The 24,287-nt window shown below is 38.7% G+C and overlaps 1 protein-coding gene across 2 annotated transcripts in view; it reads right to left on the minus strand.

Moving 5' to 3' along the window:
* Positions 1–24,287, minus strand: part of COL14A1 (collagen type XIV alpha 1 chain) — a 216,621-nt gene that overhangs the window by 177,385 nt on the left and 14,949 nt on the right. For both annotated transcript variants that reach the window (XM_032858416.1, XM_032858417.1), the window contains exons 2-5: positions 22,771–22,896; positions 12,923–13,039; positions 5,172–5,315; positions 810–899 (exon numbers count right to left, since the gene is read on the minus strand). In XM_032858416.1, coding sequence (XP_032714307.1) covers positions 810–899; positions 5,172–5,315; positions 12,923–13,039; positions 22,771–22,858 — 439 coding nt within the window. In that variant the 5' untranslated portion in view covers positions 22,859–22,896. The remainder of the gene's footprint in view (positions 1–809; positions 900–5,171; positions 5,316–12,922; positions 13,040–22,770; positions 22,897–24,287) is intronic.

Below are 24,287 nucleotides of genomic sequence, written 5' to 3' on the forward strand. Positions count from 1 at the left end.
ATCATATAGTCAAGGGGAAAAGGCAAATATTCCAATTATAAGGAAATATAAAATTATAACTCTGGCAAATGCTGTGAAGGAAAATCAGTTGTTGTATGAGGGCCTATAAAGGAGGAGATTAGTTAGAGAAGGTTTCCAAGAAAGTGATGATTAAAATGAGCTTTGCAGGAAAAAGAGGAGGTATTTATGCAAAGTGGGTGATGGGGGAGAGTGTCTCATGCAGACAATGCAGCAGAGAAAGACCAGATCTTTAAAGGCTCTGAAAGAGCCTTCAGGGCTAGAAAGCAGGGAGTTGTTTGATGAAGAAGGAGAAGAAGGAGAGGCAGGGCCAGGTAAGTTCCAAGGGTAGGTGGGGCTTGGAGGTCCAAGAGCAGTGGGAAGCTACTGAATGGGTTCTAAGGTGTGTGTGGGAAGAGCCTAAGGTCAGATTTATTTTGAAAAGATTCCTCTAACTTCTCAGTAGAAAACAAATTGAGATTTTGCTAAATAATCCTTTACATCGGGAAAAGAAAGGGCAGTTTCTCTGAGTACTGGCAATAGATGAGGAAAGAAATGAACAGATTCTGTCTAGTATCTCAACAGAAAATAAATCCATGAGAACTTGATGAGGTACTAAAGATGGAGAGGAAAGGAGAGAAAAGTACTGATAGTAGATATGAGGAGTGGAGGAGTGATGGGGGGCTGAGGGAGATTTCCATAACAGATCTGCACTCTTCTGATGGGGCCAATGGCCAGGTACATGCGTATTGCTTGTGGTATTAAAACAACTCAACCCCCAAGTGAGCAAATAAAAAAAAAAAAAATCTGACCTTCTACTGGTGGAGTTGGTCTGTTCCCGTTTCCTTTATCCACAACCTTGACTCTGGGTTTTGGTTCCTTTCTTTTTTCCAAATCTTTAACTGAAAGAAAAGGAGAAACACAACAACATGTCATGTTAACGTGTAAAAGAAAATATTCAATGAATTTTACTAAAACCCTTGAAAGTATTGGGAGTACTAAGTAGAAATGAGCTTCATGGTAGAATTCCATTCCCAAAGATTGGAAATGCTATTTTATTTCAGCTTGTCGTGGGAAGGTGTGGAAAACCCTTAAGGAATTGCTTTGGTCCAGTACTCACTATGGGCAGATGTATCAAACAAATTCAACCTTTCATAACTGCTATAAAATCAGCATGATTATCCCCATTTCGTACATGAGGGACGCAAAGACCAGGAGGCTAAGTAACTAAAACACATTTCATAAAACCAGAATGTACTGGCCCAGGATTCAAGCCATATCTTCTGGTCTCTGAACAAGGACTATGAGTTGGCCCCTGTTCTAGAAAGATCTTGGCCATGAATATCCTCATTTGGAGTTGGTCTGTCAGCAATAGAACATGGAGAATCCAAAACAATTTCCTTTCAAACTTAAAAAAAAAAAAAAAGCTTCTCTATTAATACCTAATAGTATTTCTTTGTCAGTATCAGTATGAAATATCCAGGGGCCCAGAATTAATGTATCCAGACCAATCTACTCCCTCATACCTTCACTTTCCACTGCTTAAACTCTAGAGCAATTTCCTGCTATTGCTTGGCACCTTAACTTGTTTGCATCAGCTCAGACCACCGCCAATGGCAATGGTTTCTGCACAAATAAAACACCCATGAAAAGGCAGAAGGGATCCTCTGGTGAGATATTTCATTTAATTGTTGCATTCACTTCACAGAAATCAGCAGACTTACTGCAGGGTGGGCTATGGAGGAGAAGGAATGATTTCCTCTGAACCATCCTTCCTGCCTTCTCTAGGGTGTTAGTCCATTAACCCTGTCTCTATCATCCCTTCCTCCTCCTCTTCTTTCTACTTCTTTCCATCCCTTTGTTGAAAGGGTTTGAGACTTGCCAGTTGCCAAGGTCATGTTGCTCTAATTCTATTACTTGTTTCCATAGAAACCATCCTTGGCTTTCTAAAGCCTAGAGGTTAAAGTCCAAGATTAAAAAATAATAAGAAGATGGCTTGATCCTGCTATTCCCACTGACCCTCTAACTTTCTACATCCATTTTTTTCCAGACCTCACTCTCTTGACTTCTTTAGAAGCCTTAGAAGCCTTGACCACTTTGGAACACCCCCTTCTCTAAATTCTTCTCTTTGTCTGTTTTTACAAAGGCATTATTCTGGATTTTCTTGTATTCCTCCGACCCCTCATTTATATTCTCATTTTTTGGATCCTTTTTCTGTTTCCATTCCTCAATCATGATCATATACTAAATTTGCCCTGCATCTCGGCACACCCCGCCTATCATTTTGTCACTCCACAATTTTAATGCTCACACTTCTGTGGATGATTTCCAAATCTATATCTCCAACCCCACCCACCCATAGGCCATGGCCTGGAATTGCTTACACCCTGTAAAATAAATCTGCAATTTTAACTCGAGAACAATTGTGCTGCGTGGTCATGGAAGCAGAGATAGATCTGGCAAAGAATAATTCCAGAGGTGGAGACCCAGGGACACTTCACAGGGAAGGTAACATTTGAGCCAGACTTTGGAAAGACAAGCATGATTTTACAGACAGAGGTTAGCAAAAGGTCATTCTAATGAGGAAAATGACAGCCAAAGAGAAAATTTGGGCCATAGACCATTTTGATATTTATATGACAGTCACTTTCCTTTGTGCCCCGAGGTTACATGTATGATGCAACACATGTCACACCAAGCTGCCGTCTTCCTCCTGCAGGAGGCAAACTAAATCGGAAAACAGAAGCACAGTAGCGTTAATCATGACAAGAGCAATCATGCCCTACTACGTGCTGAAGTGAATCAATCCACGGTGTTACAGGTATATATCATTACCCCGACTTGCAGATGAGAAAACTTGAGGCCGTGCTTGATTTGCTCAGCCAAATACTCACACCAGATCAGAAATGTCTTTCCATCGTCAAAATCCAAAAGCACTGTTTCTCATGCTTCCCCGTGTATCAGAAGATGGACTCATGAGGACTTCAAATCTCTACACTAACTGTAAACCTACACGCACAGCATTTGTCAGGATCATTTTCCTGGACCCAACAATGGAAGTTTCCTGGGGAAGGGGAGCCAGTCTTTAGTTCCATCTCACATGGAACAAAATGAAAAAGAAAACCAAAGTTATTCTAATATTATTGTTGCAAACTTTTATTTGGGAAGAACTAATCCCTGACAATAATAATTTTATATTGTTTTTAATATTTGATTTATATTGATACTTATATATTAATCATTTATATATGATTACCTCTAAGTTATCCAACTTACCAGTTAGACAGTCTCAATAAGATTATTCCAGCAGAACTAAGCAAACTGAAAACAACTGAACTTCCTTTGAAGTGTTCTGAGTAGACAGCTACTGGCAGAACTTTTTCAGGTTACCTGTTTCTCAAGCTGCTCAGTCAATGGACTATCTGGGAGAGTCCATTGCATCACCTTCCACCTAAAGTAAAATGTCTCCATGTCCTTTCACTGCTTCTCATAAACTTGAAGAAGAGCTATTTTGCTTACTCATGTCGGAATGTCAGAGGCCAGAAACGGAAGTGCGGTGCCAATAAAGGCAGACAAAAGCTGATTTATATTGGAAATAACATCAAAAGTTCTTCTGGAACTTCCAGATAATGTGAATCTCAGAAGAATGTCACATTTAAAATATCTGCATGTCCTACTGACAGGTGGACTCACCCAATGTCTCTGTTCAGAAGTTTCAAGAGGTAGCAGGTTAACAAAGCTGGTTTCTTTTTTAATTAAAAAAAAAATCACAAAATACATGCCATAAAACATTACTTAGGAGAGGAAGGGGAAAAAGGAGAGAGGGCAGAAAATCCAGCTAGAACACTGCTACACACACAGTTCTGGATTCGTAGGTAAATGCCACAGCCTCCCAGATCTGTGGAGTAATCTAAGGGCAGGATGTGAAAAGCTATTGTTATTTGAAATGATGTCCAGAATTTGCTTCAAAATTAGGGCAGAGTGGTGGGGGAAGATAATAGATGAAATAAGACTGGCCATGAATGGCTACTTGGTGCAGTGACTGGTGGATACGTAGGGGTTTATTCTAAAACCCTGTTAATTTTTTTAATATATTTAAAATTATCCTTTAATCAATTGGAATTTTTTTTAAAGAGTCTATATTAACAATGAAGTAACACAGAAAGTTAACCAGGACAGTCCTCTTCTGTTTGCTTTCACAATATACAAATCTTTGTGGTCCACATATGAATGGCCACTCCCAGGAAGACAGAGTTGCTGGGGTCTCTGTTCACGAGAATATAGGGTCCATGGGGGCAATGATTTGTCATGTTCTCAGTACCTAAAATAAGGCCTGACACTTAGTGGCTGTGCAATATATATTCGTTAAGTGGGGGGGGAAAATAAATGAACGAATGAATATCTATCTCCCAAAAGGCAAAAGAATCACAACCTGTAAGAACAACTTTTAAACTCAGTATAAGGAAAGGCTTTCTAATGACATAGATTGGGCTGCCTCAAAGCTTTCTCCCCTGCTTAGAATATCTCTGTATGTCCTGCTTTTCATTGTCTGCCCAGTTTACTCTTTGAGAACTGGCTCAGATATGAAGCTATCCCCCATCCATTCTTATCCCTGCCCATCACTGGGACAGAGAGAGCGTCTGCCTTCACAGAGCCCTGAATCTCTGTCCCTGACACTTACCATGTTCACAGAGCTGTTTGTCAGGGGACCTGGCACAAAATAGGTCGATGATAAAAGTCAACTGATTTATTAAGAGAAAGAGTTAAATTTCTTGTTATAAAGGTTGTTTTCATAGAGGCTAGACTGGCACTTGCTAGGAATACTATAGAGCAGGTGTAGGCATCATTCACTGAGTCATTGGTAAGTATTCACTGAGCACCTATTAGGTACCGGGTAGATGAGATGTTTGGGTAAGGTTCGGAGGACAGTATGAGGGAGAGCATGCGAAAAGTAAAATTTAGAGGATTTAAGGGGGCATGCATTAAAACAGGTTAAGGGAGGGGCAGAGGGGTAGTAGTGATAGAAGGAACTCATGGAAGATTTCACCAAATACCTTTCAAGATCTCTTCAGCTAAACAATCCAATTTTAACCTATCATAGGATTTACTCGAGACTTTAACTCAGAGCTGGAACGGAGTCCCAGGATAGCACTTTAAGAACTGTACATACGTACTTCTGAATTGACCTTGGGCTGGCTTGCTTTCTTTGTCTTTATTGTATGCAATAATTTGAACTGTGTAATTCTGCTCTGGCAGAAGACCTTGAATAATTGCCTTAGTTGCTGTGTTCTGGAGATTCAACTGATTGGTTTTGCCACCTTTAACAAAACAGAAAGATAAATCAGGACTAAGAAACAGGTTCACTGGATACATTAAGAAAATTTATTTATCAGCAATTAAGATTTTAAAAGGTGAAAACATTTCAAAAAATACACAATGGCGCGTATGCATATACTCCTTAATTTTAATATATTGTTCCTTCTCATTCTTAGTTGTACTCTTTGCATCAGATCATTTCAACAGTTGTCTAAATTAGACAAAACCATTCACAAAAATCTTTCATCACAACGCATTACTGTTTATACACGAGGGAAAGCCGCAGTATAGGATCAGGAGAAAATAAGCCCTCATCATAGATACAGTCTTCAAGGAAAGAATTCCACATAAAAGGGAAGGGAAAGATAAAGACAGACTGAACAACATTATCTATGCTGAAATTTTTGCTATGGTTTCTCTAAACTGAATCAAATCATCCCTAAAGCATTAACAATTTAATTATCTTAAATCTGAGCATAACCAGCTCAGGATGTTGACGGAACCAATCATTGCCCGGCTACTTAAACATTAGCGCGGTTCATGAAAAGATTTCAAATCTCCAGTATCTCTCCATCAAATCAGAATGACATCTAAGGCTCTTGTGGAAATACTGTTGATTAAATACTCAACTTTTATGCCAAATTCCAAATAGGCTTTTCTTTTCTAATTTCTGGCAACAGTTACTAAGTATAAGAGGGAGGAAATTGAAAACTCCCTTGCCACTAGCAATGACAGCAAAAAGGACCGGAAATTTGCTGAATGAATTAAACATAACACAGATTACAATGTATTTTAATCATATTCCCAGAAATTAATGATGTTATGTCTGAAATGTGATGCTGCTATCATCTATGCTGCCTGATACCAGAAGGCAGAACTGAGCCCTTTTCTTGCCAAAACCCATTTTTTAAATGCATTTATGTCCAAGATGTTAAACCTGGTTTCACAAACATCTATTATTTAAAACTCATCTACAACAAAGCACACCAAATAAATCTTTCTTAATGCATGTTTCACTAAAAAAAAAAAAAGTTTCTTAGAATACTCTGTATTAGACTCCCTCTCTGAGGGGCTTAGGTGTATTATTTTACTAACAGCTTTGAGAATTCTGCAATTAAAAAAAATCTTTAAACTCTTTAGAATAGGACATCTTCAGTTTCTTTGACTATTAAACCATTTGGTTGTATCATAGCTATTAGCATCTTGCAGATTACCATGGAACATGCTTTGGGAAAGACTGGTATAAACTGTATTTGGAACATGTCTTGGAGGGCTAAAATGTCTACCTTTCGTGTCTGGATGCATTTATTACTCTTTTTATTTACTCTATTTATTTTATGTTTGACCAAATAGATAACAGAGTGTCAACACTGTCTTATTGGCTTGGATCACTGCAGTAAAGGCACTGAGGCCCTAGAAAAATGGAACTGGTATTCATGAAGGAATAATTTTACTTCACTCTCAATTTTTATTATGTCTCTGGAAGTGTTTAAGTAAGAGCTGGAGGTTTGCTTTGTGAGTGTGGTATGGCAGAGGGTATTGAAGGATCTGGCTGAGATTTGGTTCAGAGGCTACACAAGTCACTCCTAAGACTCCCTGATTCCTTAATGCCAACTATATGTGTACTGAACAGTTTAGTATTCAGGGAAAGTTAAGACACCAATTACCTGGAAGAAAAAGAATAAACTTTCAAGATCAGACATGGGGAATTCTCAGAGGTACCACAAATTAGAAACTTGTATTTTGACCTTTAAGTCATAATGATGTTCAAGAATCTTTTTTTTTCTCTTTCAAGATTTTATTTAAATTCAAGTTAGTTAACACATAGGGTAATGCTGGTTACAGGAGTAGAATTTAGTGATTCATTGCTTACATATAACACCCAGTGTTCATCACAACAAGTGCCCTCCTTAATGCCTATCGCCCATTTAGCCCATCCCCTCACACACCTCCCCTCTAGCAACCCTTAATTTGTTCTCTGTAGTTAAGGGTCTCTTATGGTTGGCTTCCCTCTGTTTTTATCTTACTTTTCTCTTCCCTTCCCCTATGGTCATCTATTTTCTTTTTTAAATTCCACATACGAGTGAAATCATATGGTATTTGTCTTCTCTGATTGACTTATTTTGCTTAGCATAATACACTCTAGTTCCATCCACATTGCTGCAAATGCCAAGATTTCACTCCTTTTGATAGCTAATTTTCCATATTATATATGTACATATGTGTGTGCATATGTGTAAATATGCCACATATTCTATATCCACTCATCAGTTGATGACATTTGGGCTTTCTTTCCATAATTTCGCTATTGTTGATAGTACTACTATAAACATTTGGGTGCATGTGTCCCTTTGAATCAGTATCTTTGTATCCTTTGGATAAACACCTCGTAGTGCAATTGATGGGTCACAGGGTATTTCTGTTTTTAACTTTTTGAGGAACCTCCATATTGTTTTCCAAGTGTCTGCACGAGTCTGCATTCTCACCAACAGTGTAAGAAGGTTTCCCTTTCTCTGCATCTTCGCCAACATATGTTATTTCCCGACTTGTTAATTTCAGCCATTCTGACGGGTGTGAGGTGTTATCTCGTGGTTTTGATTTGTATTTCCCTGATGTGGAGCAATGTTGAGCATTTTTTGACATGTTTGTTGTCATTTGTATATCTTCTTTGGAGAAGTGTCTGTTCATGTCTTCTGCCCATTTTTTGACTTGATTATTTGTTTTTTGGGTGTTGAATTTGAGAAGTTCTTTATAGACCTTGAATACCAGCCCTTTATCTATAGTGTCATTTGCAGATATCTTCTCCCACTCCGTGGGTTGCCTCTTTGTTTTGTTGAGTGTTTTCTTTGCTGTGCAGAAGCTTTTTACCTTGATGCAATCCCAAAAGTTCATTTTTGCTTTTGTTTCCCTTGCTTTTGGAGATGTATCTTGAAAGAAGTTGCTGTGGCTGATGTCGAAGAGGTTACTGCCTATGTTCTCCTCTAGGATTTTGATAGATTCCTGCCTTACATTGAAGTCTTCCATCCATTTAGAGTTTATCTTTGTGTATGGTGTAAGACAATGGTCGAGTTTCATTCTTCTGTGTATAGGTGTCCAATTGTCCTAGCACCATTTATTGAAGAGACTGTCTTTTTTTCCATTGGATATTTTTTCCTGCTTTGTTGAAGATTAGTTGACCATAGAGTTGAGGGTCCACATCTGGGCTCTCTATTCTGTTCCACTGGTCTATGTGTCTGTTTTGTGCTAGTACCATGCTGTCTTGGTGATGACTTCTTTGTAATATAGCTTGATATCAAGCAATGTGATATCCCCAGCTTTGTTTTTCTTTTTCAACATTTCTTTAGTGATTCAGGGTCTTTTCCATTTCCATATAAATTTATGATTGTTTGTTCCAGCTCTTTGAAAAATGCCACTGGTATTTTGATCAGGATAGCGTTGGGAGATTTTTAATTACTGATTTATTTTCTTTGCTGGTTATGGGTCTGTTGAAATTTTCCATTTCTTCCTGTTTCAGTTTTGGTGGCTTATATGTTTCTAGGAATTTATCTATTTCTTCCAGATTGTCCAATTTGTTGGCATACAATTGCTCATAATATTCTCCAATTGTTTGTATTTCTGTGGTTTTGGTTGTAATCTTGCCTCTTTCATTCATGATTTTATTTATTTGGGTCCTTTCTCTTCTTTTTGATAAGTCTGGCTCAGTGTTTATCAATATTGTTAATTCTTCCAAAGATCTAGCTACTTGTGTTGATCTGTTATACTGGGTTTTGTAAATTTCTATATCATTGATTTCTGCTCTAATCTTTATAATTTCTCTTCTGCTGGTTTTAAGATTTATTTGCTGTTCTTTTTCCAGCTCCTTTAAGTATAAAGTTAGGTTGTATATTTGAGACTTTTCTTGAGGAAGGCCTGTCTTGCTATATCCTGCCCTCTTACGACTGCCTTTGCTGCATCTCAAAGGTTTTGGACTGTAGTGTTTTCATTTTCATCTGCTACCATGATCTTTTTTTTCAATTTCATCTTTAATTTCCTGGTTAACCCACTCATTCTGTAGTAGGATGTTCCTTAACCTCCATTTGTGATCTTTTCAAATTTTTTCTTATGGTTGACTTCAAGTTTAATAGCACTGTGGTATGAAAATAGGCTCGGTATGATCTCCATCTTTTTGTATTTATTGAGGTCCAATTTGTGAACCAATAGCTGATTTGTTCTGGAGTATGTTCCATGTGAACTTAAAAAGAATGAATATCTGTCACTTTAGGATGAAATGCTCTGAATATACCTGCTAAGTCCATCTGCTCCAGAGTTTCATTCAAAGCTGTTATCTTCTGCTTAGATGATCTGTCCATTGCTCTGAATGGGGTATTAAAATGGCCTACTATTATTGAATTATTATCAATGGGTTTCTTTAAGTTTGTTTTAATTAATTTATATATTTGGCTGCTCCCAAGCTGGGGGCATAAATATTTGCAATTGTTAGATCTTCTTGTTGGATAGACCTCTTCATTATAATACAGCGACCTTCTTCATCTCTTATTACAGTGTTCAATTTAAAATCCAGTTTGCCTAATATAAGGATCCCTACTCCAGCTTTCTTTTGATGTCCATTAGCATGATAAATTGTTTTCCACCTCCTCACTTTCAATCTGGAGGCATCTTTGGGTCTGAGTCTCTTACAAGCAGGATATCAATGGGTTTTGTTTTTTTTTTTAAATCCATTTTCACCCTATGTTTCTTATTTGGGACAATTAGTCCATTTACATTTAGAGTAATTATTTATAGATATGAATTTAGTGCCATTGTATTACCTGTGAAGTTGTCATTCTTGTAGGTTGTCTCTTTTCATTCTAGTCTTTGTGGCCTTTGGTTTATCTTTCTCAGTCCAAGAGTCCCCTTTAATATCTCTTGGAGAGCTAGTTTAGTGTTCACGATCTCATTTAGTTTTTGCTTGTTTATTTATTTTTTGCTCTTCATTTCTCCTTCTATTTTGAATGATAGCCTTGCTGGATATAGTATTCTTGGCTTCATTTTTTCCCCCATTCAGCACATTGAATATATCATGTCACTCTCTTCTGGCCTGCTAAGTTTCTGTGGACAGGTCTGCTGCTAACATTATATCTACCCTTGTGGGTTAAGGACATTTTGTCTCTCATTGTTTTCAGAATTCTTATTTTCTATGATATTTCTTGGTGTTGACCTTTTTGGTTTGGTATAAGCAACTCCAGTCTCCACTCTCTCTCCTCCCCTCTCCCTCTCTCTCCGTCTTCTCTCATGAAGAGGGCTTCCTTTCCTCCCTGGCACCACAGCTTTTCTCTACCCCAATTCATATCTCCAAACCTCACATCTACCATGTTCTCTCCCTCTAATTGTTCAGATTGTTTTCTTAATCTTCAGGTCAATTTCCTAGTTACTTAAAATGGTTTGCTTTTCAATCTAACTATGTTCAAGGGATGAGGTAAGTTCAGGGTTTCCCTACAACTCTGCCATCTTAAAAAAAATTTTTTTTAAGATTTTATTTATTTGACAGAGAGAGAGATATCACAAGTAGGTGGAGAGGCAGGCAGAAAGAGAGAGAGAGAGAGAGAGAGAGAGAAGGAAGCAGGCTCCCCACCGAGCAGAGAGCCGGATACGGGGCTCGATCCCAGGACCCTGGGATCATGACCTGAGCTGAAGGCAGAGGCTTTAACCCACTGAGCCACCCAGGTGCCCCCTACTCTGCCATCTTCAGTCTCTCCCCAGGAATCTCTTGAACTTGAATTTCCCATGGTGGCTTATTTCAGAACACAAACTGCATTTTCAGCAGTCAAAGTTATTTCAAAATTGGGCCATACTTCAAAATGAAAATTCTGAACCAGGCTAGAGAATGAAATATTGCTTTCTGCAAGTGTGTCACTTCTGTGAGCCAACATGGGTAAAGTTGGCATCTGTTTCACTAAACCATGAATCATTCTAAAGAGTCTGGGTAATATTTGTTAATAACCTTCTAGAAGGTTCCTTTTTCATGGCCAAGCAAGAAGCCAGGTGTTTCAGCTGCTTGTTTTGGTTGAGATTTTAAATCCACCACTGGGTAAAATGTCCACAATTATCAACAACAGAGCATTTGTCAGCCTTATTAAAAGAGTTGGGAAAAGGACTCCAACAGCAAGAAGCCCAGGTCCATATAACCATCTTTATCAATATCAAACAAATATCAAACAAAAAATCAATTATCAAACAAAAAACCCTATCTTTATCCACCAATAAAGAGGAAAAATTATTATATGTACATAAATACATATGTATTATACAAATATACTGTTATTAAATATTTCTTACAGAATATGGGAAACTGGATCCTAGGAAAGGAAATGAGACCTGAGGGACATACTCAAATCATCTATATATCAATCACAGGCAATATGATTGCACTCTATCTGGCAGTCACTGTTATAAGTGCTTTACTTTTATAAATTCATTAAGTCCTCACAAGTGCTTCCCAAATTTAACATGCATAGGAGTCATCTGGGGATCTTTGTCAAGGTCAGATGCTGATTCAGCAGGTGGGAGGTAGGGACCAATATTCTGCATTGGCTCTCAGCTGATGCCTGTGCTGATTCTCAGATTACATTTTGAGTTCTACGCCTTACAACTCCATGAGGTGGGACTAGTGCTGTTTGTGGGTTTTATGTAAGATGACACCAGAGAATGGAGAGGTTATACAACTTGCCCAAATGACATTTCTTATATACCACAGACCCAGGTGTGGAGCTCAAGCTATTTATGTTGTTGACCCCCTCTTTGTCTCCATGACTGTGTGTAACAGCAGCAGTTCCTCTCCATACTCTTTATTGTTTTACTAATCATATTTGTATAATAAAAACATAAAATAGAAGAAAGAAAAAAATTAAACCAAAATTTAATTTTAAAAATTTGGCATAACTACTTTATCTTCATGATCAATAAATCTAAGTTTTACTTTTCCTCCTTTCCTGCTTTAATTTACCACTTATTTTCACAGTGTCTACTTAGCTCTTATCATTTTAATGTATAATTGCTGAATAATACACTATCAAGTTAATTAATCGTAATTTACTCAGCTGGTCACAAGTGTTAGTCTTCCAGATGTATTGTATTTTTTTTTAAGTGTCAACAGGCCAAAAGTATTCATTCTATGTTGAAACAGAGGAAGCAAAGATTTTAATAATCTGGAAATTTCCCCTTAGGAGAATTACAATGAGCCCAATAGCAACTCTTTAGACTTTGGGAATATTATTTCTTTGATTAGAAGGTAAGGTTTCAAGTGCATATATTAAATTGAAAAAAATTTTTCAAATGATTTTCAAGAAACACTCAATACTTTACATTTTTTGTTAACTATGTGTTAAAAGGTTGTTAATAATCTAGAAATCACAATCAACTTTTTTGTTTTTGTTTTTAAAGATTTTATTTATTTATTTGACAGAGTGAGAGAGATCACAAGTAGGTGGAGAGGCTGGCAGAGACAGAGGGGGAAGCAGGCTCCCCACTGAGCAGAGAGCCCGATCCCAGGACCCTGTGATCATGACCCGAGCCTAAGGCAGAGGCTTTAACCCACTGAGCCACCCAGCCACCCACAATCAACAGTTTTTACCTGAAGCTGGAGTCACGAGAAGTTTGTAGCCACCAAATTTCCCCCTTGGAGCCTTCCATGAAATCTGTATACTGTCATGAGATAATACATTATATCTTAACCGTGTTGGTGGAGCCACTGCAAAAGGAGAAACAAAAATCATTTAAATGTTGAAACATTTAAGCTGCCATTAGTTAAACCAAAGAGTCAACATAATGAAATCAAAACACATGACTTCATCAGTCTCAAAATATGCTCTTTCTATAACTCTATTAAGGAATCGATGAGTTCTCACAGTGATACAAACCCAAGAGCATCTGTTTCTTACTCAAGAGATAAGCATTTTATCAAACAGTCCTGACCTTACGACAAAGACCTATGACTTAAGGGTTAAAATGTAATACTCTAGTCTAGTTTAAATTGAAGCCAATCTTGTAAAATGCATTCATTATATTACAAGGATGATTTTTCCTTCCCCCCAACTTGGAACACGTAAGCTTTTATAATCTACTCTACTGGGACCTGTTTTATGCCTTTAGATTTTTCACTTTAGTAATCCAATATTTTTAACGATAAGCTCATTTAAGAAGGCAACCATGGACATATTATAGTATTAAGATCTATATTTAAAAACATTTGAAAAAGAGATTATAAAGGACCAAAAGAAAAAGGATCAAATCACAGATAATTGGGTTTTATAAAGTTTGATCCATTCTCAAAATGTAGCTGATTTGTATCTTTCAGAAAGATACACCGCATAGGCTCCTGAGTCATGCCAGGACACTTAAGCTTTCCTGATAGTTCACAAAATGGATAGGTCTATATTACTTCTTGTGTATGTCATTCAAACTTCAAACCTACATCAGTGCTCCAGAATTTCACACAAAATAGTTTAAGAAGATTTTAATTACATAATATTGAAATAGTTTGTCAAAAAAGAAAAGCTTACATGTAACAGAAAAGCTTAGCTCTTATTGTCCATGCTTACACCCTGCCTTTCTTTCTCACTTTAGGAAACAGAAAGAGGGGGAGGAAACAGACATTCTCCTTAACAGATATGTAGCACAATATGGGTTTGGGCGTTAATTTGATTCCAGTTCTGTCACTTATTAGATAAAGAAACTTGAGTGATTCCTCCTTCTAAAACTTTATTTTTAGGAAAAGTAATCTGTAAATATTTGCTCCTCCGGCTTTGACTTCATCTAAGGGGTGATCTCAAAAGCTCATTTGATTCTCACAAAAAAATACAGTGCCATCCCAATTTTACATATAAAGAAGCCAAAGAGAAGCTGGAGACTTGCCCAAGTTCACGTACTGGTGAATGACAATCCCTGACCCCAAGTGAGATGCTCTGTTTCTTTGGCAGAAAAGCCACATTAAGAAGGCACCCTTCGTGGAGATAGAGGAATGAGTAACTGACTCCTCACAAGTCAGCTCAACTTTTACTACCTCTTAGCAGAGAATGTTAGCAATTCAAAACAAAAAAACATTAGCTTCCCCTTCTCAATGTGACCTGAATGGAAGAAAGAGTTGACATTTCTCTTGTTTATGGAAAAATATGGATTTGTCATAAGAATAACTATTTTGAAATTCAAGAAGAGGAACCTAACATTTGGATGAACAGGAAAACTATTACAATTTTGCTTAGTCTGGAAACTGGTGAGAATAACCTGTTATTGATAATCATTTTATTCATTTATTTGACAGAGAGAGAGAGAACACAAGCATGGGGAGCAGTAGGCAGAGAGGGAGGGAGAAGCAGGCTTCCCAATAAGCAGGGAGCCCGATGTGGGGCTCAATCCTAGGACCTTGGGATCAAGACCTGAGGCAAAGGCAGACGCTTAACCAACTAAGCCACCCAGGCACCCCTATAGGTAGGCTTTCATTACTTATGGAAAAAATTTAAAACAAGAATTAAGCAATTTTAAACAATATATCCAGTTTCTCAGCCAAATCTCACCAGTGGGCTGGTAGACGTCATTGGCCAAGCTTATTACAAAGTTCTGCACGAATGCCCCGGTGAAAGATGGCGGACGTGCCTGGGAACCATCAAGTGGAGAAGTACAACAAGCAGGATGGAGGCCTCCGTCTAGACCACTGCAAGAAGACCGACCAATTCGGCCAGTTCCCCAGGTGTGCTGACTTCTCAAGGAGGGCAAATAAGTCCACAACATTGAGAATTCCCAAGTTCAAGATTAGAAACCTTTACAATATTTTCTACCCAGGCTACTATTCTTTAAAGATTTTATTTACTTATTTGAGAGAGCGAGAGGGAGAGAAAGAGAGAAGGAGCAGGGGTGATGGTCAGAGGGAGAGAGAGAAGCAGACTTCGTGCTGAGCAGGGAGCCCAACGCAAGACTCGATCCCAGGACCCCTGGATCGTGACCTGGACTGAAGGCAGACACTTAACCGAATGAGCCACTCAGGCACACCACCAGGCTACCGTTCTTTAGATGTGATCTGAGTTTATAGCCCTGCCACATCTTTAAAGTCAATAACCATAGCCTTCTGAACCCCCAGGAGAAAGTGATGGGGATAACAATGAACACGCTCTGATCCCATGGATCATGTCCAGACAATACAGACGGGGCTCCAGACCCAGAGAGGCACTGGCTTCCGTTGAACTACTCATGGAAACACAGCGTGAAGCAAATGCAACCACTAAATCCATCAGTGTCCAACTTTTAAAATCATTTACAAATAATGCATGTGACTACAGTCCCATTACGGCTGCTAGCAAAAAGGAACACCACCCTTCTCTTTCATCAACAGACCACATCTACTGCCTATATTATGTAAGCAAAAATACCCTCACAATCGGTAAAAGAAAATCTTGGTTAGACACAAAATTCACATTTCCTTTAGGTTTTTGCCTTTAGAGGGAAAAGAGTGAACATTAAAAAATGCTAGTTAAGGGGTGCCTGGGTGGCTCAGTGGGTTGAGCCTCTGCCTTCGGCTCTGGTCATGATCTCAGGGTCCTGGGATCAAGCCCCACATTCGGCGCTCTGCTCAGCGGGAAGCCTGCTTCCCCCTCTCTCTCTGTCTACCTCAGCCTACTTATGATCTCTGTCTGTCAAATAAATAAATAAAATCTTAAAAAAAATGCTAGTTAAGAAAGAAGGAGGCATGAGGTCATAGTTTTGAACTTCAAAGTTAACTCCTTTTTCTCCGTATGGAAGAAAGACACTGGGACTTGCATCAGAGCAAGGGTAGCCAAATTGATAGAAACACTGTAAATGCAGTTCAGAAATCACTGCTCTAATTGCATGAAATAAAAAGTTGGGTATATTTGATGTTAGACAGATGATTTTTCTTTTTGCGAGCACAAAGAGATGATTCTATACATATGTATAACTCCCAGTAATAATTACAAATGCTGATGTGAATTTGACTCAGAATTTACTTCATGTTAGTTAAAATCCTAAGCTTTTTAAGAAGACAAAAAACAAAACAAAACAAAACAAAACCAAAAAAACAAGTGTAAAATTTGATTTCTAGCCCACACTAAGAACCCAGGGCAACTCATTCCTTGCACGGTGAAGCCAGGCTTCCTGTGGGATTGGGCCAAACACAATATTTGTGAATATATGTATTTCATCCCAAAGGGGAATTGAGGAGGAAGAATGGGGACAGTCCATTCTTTATTTTCTTCTCTCCTGCAGGGTTAGGCTTGTTACTGAAAGTATAGGGCTGTTTGTTTTGTTGTGTTATGGTTTTTTTTTTTTCTTTCGTTTTTTTTTTTCCTTGAGAGGGAAGTTTTTAAAACTCCCAAATTTCACTACAATTATTCTCATAGAAAACAAATCTTGTAGGCAGAAAATGAATGTTTACGTGATTTATTAAAGCCTCATTGTTATCCATAGGCATTTGGGAAATTTTATTTCATAATGTGACTATTCAAGGGTTAATTTTCCATCCTTCCCTCCCTCCTTTCCTTCTTCCTTCCCTCTCCCCTTCTCTTTTTTTTCTCCTTTCTTCCTTTCCTTTTTCCTTTCTTTCACTCCATTTCAATAATAGAAATCTTGCTGTTTCTTTTTTTATAGAGAGAGCATGTGCATGTGTGTTGTAGGGGAGGGCCAAGAAGGGCAGAGGGAGAGGAAGAGAGACTCTTAAGCAGGCTCCACCGCCAATGCAGAGCTCAACTTGGGGCTTGATCTCACCACCCCGAGATCATGACCTGAGCTGAAATCAAGAGTTGGATGCTCAATCGACTGAGCCAGCAGGCATCCCCAAAGATTTATTTCAATTAAAGTATTTCCAGTAATTTCCTGAAACATTACTTTTTCTATAGGAACACTGAAATGAAGATCCGTTCTTCACCACCCATGATCACCACTTGTCTGCCTGCCTTCTCTGTACCGCGCCGGTTTCTTCCCCAGAACAATACACCCTTTGTACTGCAGGGGGCCTCGGCTGTGCTGTCAATCAGCCATACTCCCTGGGCTAAGAACCTGAAACTTGTGTCCAGCAATGGAAGGAAGGAAAATAGCCCGTCAATTTCATTGCAATAACATGCCCTAAAAAAATGGTCAGTTTCCTAGAATTTTATCCAGTATCCAGGGTGTTCTTAGAGTCCCATCCTTTTCAAAGCTTAATTTAACTTTTACTTTAATGATATGAGCTACTTTGTTACCTACCAGTAAATACTTTTTTTTTTTCTCTTTTTTTGCTTCAATGGGCCAGAAAATGTTTCTTTTTTTTTGCATCCAAAAACCCCTGACTGATCAAGATGGAGTAGCATGGGCAGTGAAAATGTGTTCTATTTTAAAACATAGTTTTGGGTACAGTATCAATAGAACAACCTCTTATATTTATTAAGTAAATGACCTTTAAACAGCAGAGAAGTATTTGGTTTATTTTTCCAAAGGATCTAAAAACAGCCAAACAAACAACAAAAACCTTAGCTTTTTATCTCGGTTATTTTTCAATTAAATGCACTGCCTGGGGCGCCTGCGTGGCTCAGTTGGTTAAGGCTCGACCGACTCCTGATTTTGACTCGGGTCATGATCTCAGGGTCCTGGGACTGAGCCCTGGATTGGGCTTTGCTCAGCGGGGAGTCTGCTTGAAGATTTCTCTCCCTCTGCTCCTCCCCTCTCTCGTTCTCTCAAATAAATAAATGAATCTTAAAAAAATAATAATGAATGCATTGCCCAATGTTCTATAAATAGAAGAACTTAAAATATGAAAGAAAGTCACTGTGGGATATACTGGGGTGGGGAGGTTCTTTTTGTCTTACTTGGAACCCACTATGTTTCATTTGATGACCCATTATAAAGATGCTGTAAAGAGCAGTAAAGAAAATATTCTCCACTGTCCAAACATGTTTGATGACTACTAACAACAAAACATATTGTGTAAATTTCTTAACACAGAGATCTTTATAAAGTTAAATTTAACCTTGATGCAAAGTCTCTAATTTTATATGCTTTAAGGTGTTTAAATGACAGTTACCTTACCTTCAGTGGTTTCTGTTTATAACCATCCAAAAAAAATTTTGCTGGAACCCAGGGCAGACTTACTATGAAATACTAAGAAAGTCTTAGACCCACCATTCTATCATATAATATACTTTTTTCCCCCCTTACAGCCAACACAACAATATGCTTTCTGTGTTCCAGTTCATTGAGCAACTTGTCTTAAAAAGAAGATGCTGGAATAACCTAGGTATAAACAACTATTTTTGAGCCAATGTGGGTTCACATTCTCTGGAGAGGGAAAGTTCTCCAGAAAGAATTACTTGGAGACTAAGTGGTAAAATACATTCTGTTGATAAAGCTATTTAGGAGGGGAAAGTTAATTTCCTACATGCCTTTTAATACAGACTATATTAGCCACTTACAATAACAGAAATGTATTATCTTACAGTTCTGGGGGTCAAAAGCCTGAAATGGGTCTTGCTGGGCTAAAACCAAAGTGTAGGTAGGGTTGCCTTCCCTTTTGGAGGCTCTCAGAGACGATCCATTTTCCTGCCTTTTCCAGGTTCTAGAGGATTCCAGCATTCCTTGACTTGAGTCCCCTTTCCATCTTCAAAGCCATCAATAGCCTTGGCTAAGTCTTTCTCTTATGACTTTCACTCTGACATTCATTCCTCTGCCTCCCTCTTCCGTATTTAAGACCCCCATGATTGGGTCCAAAGTGGACTCACCTACGTAATCCAGGATACTCTCCCTATCTTAAAGTCAGCTGATTAACAGCTTCCATCTCATCAGCAATCTTAATTTCCCCTTTGCCATATAATTTGGCATATTTACAGGTTCTGGAAATTAGGATGTGTGTATTGTTGTGAGCACATTATCCTGCCTACCACACTGACCTTTTCTTTTCATTTTGTGAATAAATGTGACTCCAAAATGTCTCTAAGAACATAAAGTTTGAGAGTAATTAGTGTCAGCTAGCAAGTCAACGCACCTGCCATTAGCAAAATACTGTATTGAATGTCAAACACATTCACATGTGACTTTGCAAATTAGTGTCGAAATTGGCCAACCCATAGGAACTCACTCCTATATCTGCTTTAAAAGTAGAAAATCAAGGGCACCTGACTGGCTCAGTCAGAAGTGACTCTTGATCTTGGGATCATGAGTTTGAGCCCCACGTTGGGTGTAGAGATTACTTAAAAATAAATAAACTTGAAAAAAATTAATAGTAGAAAATCAATCACAGGCTCCTGGCTGGCTAAGTCTGTAGAGCGTGCAACTTTTGACCTCGGGGTTATAAAGCTGAGCTCCACGTTGGGTACAGAGACTACTTAAAATTTTTAAAAACCTTAAAAAAAAAAAAAAGCAGAAAATCAATCAAACAAAGCAATTCACATGCTTTATTCTCTGCTGACACTATGAATGTTGTCCTGGGAGATAGAAATAAGATTCAGTTTCTCAAATGTCTTACATACTTTCCTAAAAGCCAAAGAAGTCAATGACATCTGAAGCCTTTTCTTACTAGGATTTCCTCCCGCATGTGCCCGCCATCTTCCTTCTTCAAAGTTTCTCCAGCCTTCACTTCTAGGCCACTACATTCCCCTGACCCTCTTTACAATTGCTTTTTTGACAATTTCAATCATCTTTTTTCTTCCTTTAACTTCTTAACTGTTGGTGTCTGCCATATTTCATCCTCATTTCTCTCCATCGGGCCATGCCTTTTTGGCTCACCTCTGAGACCTCAAAGGTCTCTATCAGCTAACCTCCAAGCACAAAACAATTTAGATACATTTCCTACTCTCATCTCTTTCATATAAGCTCCACACCATCCACTGCCCACCAGACATCTTGTCCTAAATGTTCCACAAGCACCTGAGGCTCCATATGTGTCTAAGACTGACCTCATCCGCTTCTTAAATTTGCTTCATTTCTTATTCTTTTATTTCTTTAAACATTTATTTACTTGGGGGGGGGAGTGCATGCACAGCAGAGGGTGGGGCAGAGGAAGAGAATCTCAAGCAGTCTCCCCACTAACCATGGAGCCCAATGCAGAGCTTGATCTCACGACTCAGATCATGACCTTAGCTGAAATCAAGAGTCAGATGCTTATTCTTTTATTAATCTCCTCAACAAATGTATACCACGACTGAGGCATTTTTCTGTATCAGAGATACAGACACTAAGGAGAGAACTACTGTTTTAACAAGTGTAACAAACAACTATGACACAAAGATACAAAAGCAACAATAACATAGCAGTCGAAATTAAAGGCTCCATCTCCTCACTTCTCCAACAAAAAGACTTAGAGTCATCTCTGGCATTTCCCTTTCACAACTCCCTCCACGTCTGATCAGAAAACAAATTCAATCGCTTCTACCTCTGAAATGTTTCTTGGACTCATTCTCTTCTCTCTTTCTATCTGGTTCAGGCCCCCAACAGTTACTTCTCAGAGAAGTCAATATAATCTTCCAATGGTCTCTCTTACTTTACTTATTCCCCAAGCGCCTACAGGTTGCAAATACAAGTATCGTTGACATTGCTGTCAGAGTTTCTTTAAAAAATGGAGCTGTTTAAAATTCCCCACAGTCTGGCTCCAGTAGACCTTTCCATCTTTGTCTTTTGCTACATCCACCATCCCCCACTCCACAAAAGCTTGCATGGTGATTTATCCGCGTACACCCTGTCTCCTCAGTAGCAGTAAGCTGCTGGAGGACAAAGAGTGAAGTCTTACCTTGTATCCTGAACCTAACACACATACTGTGCCCCATAAATATTCATTTAAAATGGAATTTGGCCAACAGTGTGTATCTGGTCGATGGCACCCCCGAAAGTATCCCAGAAGGGCTCTCTGTATGATCAGCTACTCCACAAAAGACCATTTCTGAACTAAGTTAGACTAAGATGGCCGCTCTGAAGGGCTTTGTGATTTGCCTGCCCTGTGTTCCAAAGGTCTTATGTCTGGAATCCCACAGTTTAGATGGTAAGTTATCTGGGATTTCTAGTTATCACTTCCAAAAGCATTCTTGTTTTAATGTGAGTAGAGCAAGCAGAATTGATCTGTCCAACTGTTTCCTATGTGTTGCTTGAAGAGTTGGAAATATGGCTTTAACACTATTTGAACACGCAAAGGGTCAAATTCCATGCCTTTCCAAACAAGCATGTCTCACTTTGAGGAAGCAGGGTGGGGTGGGTCTTAACATTTGACTTCTCTATAACTGTAAATTCCAAGACTTAGACATTAACACTCCTAAAATAACATTCTTTATCACATGTAGATTTCCTTGCTAAGTCGATGAATAACAATTTCAGCACCAACATTTCTGTTTCTGCAAGATTATCTTGTTTACCTAGTAATGGAGTTTTCCTTACTTATACATGTTGTGCACTGACTTCGGAAGTCAGCATGCTTTTTTTGCAAAAGTCTAGGTAATAAATATTTCAGGCTGTGTGGCCTACACTGTCTCTACCACAACCACTCAACTACCTGCAGGGTGAAAGCAGCCACAGACATATGTAAACACAAGTCTGTGTTCCAATAAAACTTTAATGACAAAAACAAGCAGAGGGTCAGATGTGGCCCACGAGTTGGTAGTGCAGAAACTCCTAACACACTTTATAAAAACGAGTGAAAATTGAGAATAAAAGTGCAGACCCTGGGGCGCCTGGGTGGCTCAGTGGGTTAAAGCCTCTGCCTTCAGCTCAGGTCATGATCCCAGGGTCCTGCGATCAGCCCCGCATAGGGCTCTCTGCTCAGCAGGGAGCCTGCTTCCTCCTCTCTCTCTGCCTGCCTCTCTGCCTACTTGTGATCTCTGTCTGTCAAATAAATAAATAAAATCTTTAAAAAAAAAAAAGTGCAGACCCCAGTAATACAGAAAGTAGATTTCAAAAACTAAGTTCAACGAAAACAAAACCAGAAATCATTGGAAATGCTTAAAATGGCACATTAGCTGCCTATGTCAGGCCTTTAGTAAGCTTTACACCATGTGCTAGTTTTTAAAGAAAGAAACAAAATGATAAAGACCAGGTAGGAAGTGGCAGACATATTTTGTAGACTCTCTATTTAAGAGACAAGGCATGACTGGGGTACCTACATAACACCCATTATAGCTCTTCACTAATGGAACTGATTTTGCAGCATGCAAATTTGTCTTTTCCTAATGAAATCTGCACAGCCTCTTCAGAAGCATGTGAAGAATGAGCTGTTTAACAAACCACCACAAAATTACTATGCTCAGTCATTGGTGAGGTCTTAACCCTCATCAAAGTTGTGGCACATTTCTACAAAGTAAACAGCTGGGGAAACTGAGTAACATATGACCTTGCCTAGAAACACAGTAGAACACTATTAGGTTAGGTGAAACACTATTAGGGTAAATAAAGTAAAAAATAATAATCAGAACCAATATAGCTAGAGTTCCAGGCCCTAATGATTATCTTAAAGTTTTGCATTACCTTGGCCCTGGACAGTGGTGGAAAAATAAGCAACCGCCAGCAGAGCTGGTAACAGCCAGTGATGCATGTTGCACTGAGAAATCTTCATTTTATCCTCTGCTTTTCACATGGGACGCAGCAGCTGTCCTGGAAATAGAGAGCACAGGAAGATCTTGAGATGCCTGAAAATGAAGCAAAGGTAGTCATCCAGGACAGGCCAAGAAGTCAACTTGGATTAGTAATGTCAGGAAGTCATTCATTCCCTAGGGCACCATATATGTCACTCTGAGATAGAAACTGATAAAAGAAAAATTTTTGAGAAGATGCTGCAAATGGAGAGAATGATCTGAAATATTTAGGGAAGAAGTTGACAGTCCTCTGTGAATCTTTGTAAGGCGTACACTGCATGGTGAATTGTCCAAATGGATCAATTCCAAGAGTTTACCAGAAATGACCATTGTCATCAGACAATCACAATTTCCTTGACAGTATTGTGCTCCTCCAGGATTTTTCACATAAACTTCAAAGTCCTACTGTTGCCTTCTATTGACTACAAAGTAAAGGTGATAGATGGGACCTTCCCTCTGGTAATCAAAAAGAATTTGAAAAACCACTCTGTGCCAGTATGAAATCACTATTCTGCTTTTATTCTGCTGGGCTGAAAAAGCCATCATCCTCTCATCTCTTCTTATAACTTTTTTCCTTTCATGTGTGAATCTAAAAACAAGTCCAAGGTTTTCTTTTTCACGAGGAGATCAATGAGAGAAAAACTGTAGGCAAAAGAGAAAGAGAGGAAAAAAGGGGGGAAAGGTAGAAAAGGGAGGGAGGAAAAGAAGCATGGAGAGAGAAGCAAGGGTGACTGGTTGGTATTAATTGACAAGGCCAAGGTCTCCAAATTGTTGACCACAACTCTATTATGAGCCATTGACGAGAAGAAATTCTGAATCCTTTCACAGAGAGTAAAAAGACATCTCAAAAGTTTTCTTCTACCAGTACATTTTTTCATTTGTATATTCATTCATTCATTCTCCAATATTGTTTCACAAAGGATCTGAGGTAAATTTCAGATAAATAGCATAATGTTTTTAGTATGTCCCCTGTGATATTTGGGACATATTTAAGTATAAAATTTATTACCAGATTTGTGTCATCTCTCAACTTAAAATGTAACTTTTTTGGTTATAGCCCCATTATCAGTATTAAAATACTATGTTTCTGACTTCTACTCTCCCTCCAGAATGAAGAATCTATATATTTGCCCAGTCTGCAGTTCTGTTTTGTTTTTTTAAGATTTTATTTATTTATTTGTCAGAGAGAGAGGAGCGAGAGTGAGCACAGGCAGACAGAATGGCAGGCAGAGGCAGAGGGAGAAGGTGGGCTCCCTGCCAAGCAAGGAGCCCGATGTGGGACTTGATCCCAGGACGCTGGGATCATGACCTGACCCGAAGGCAGCTGCTTAACCAACTGAGCCACCCAGGCGTCCCAGTCTGCAGTTTTTTTGAGAACAAGTTTCTTTTACTGGTTAATATTATGGGTTT

The sequence above is a fragment of the Lontra canadensis genome, unplaced genomic scaffold (genome assembly GCF_010015895.1).
Source record: "Lontra canadensis isolate GAN:19392208 unplaced genomic scaffold, GSC_riverotter_1.0 scaffold15, whole genome shotgun sequence".
Taxonomy (NCBI): domain Eukaryota; kingdom Metazoa; phylum Chordata; class Mammalia; order Carnivora; family Mustelidae; genus Lontra; species Lontra canadensis.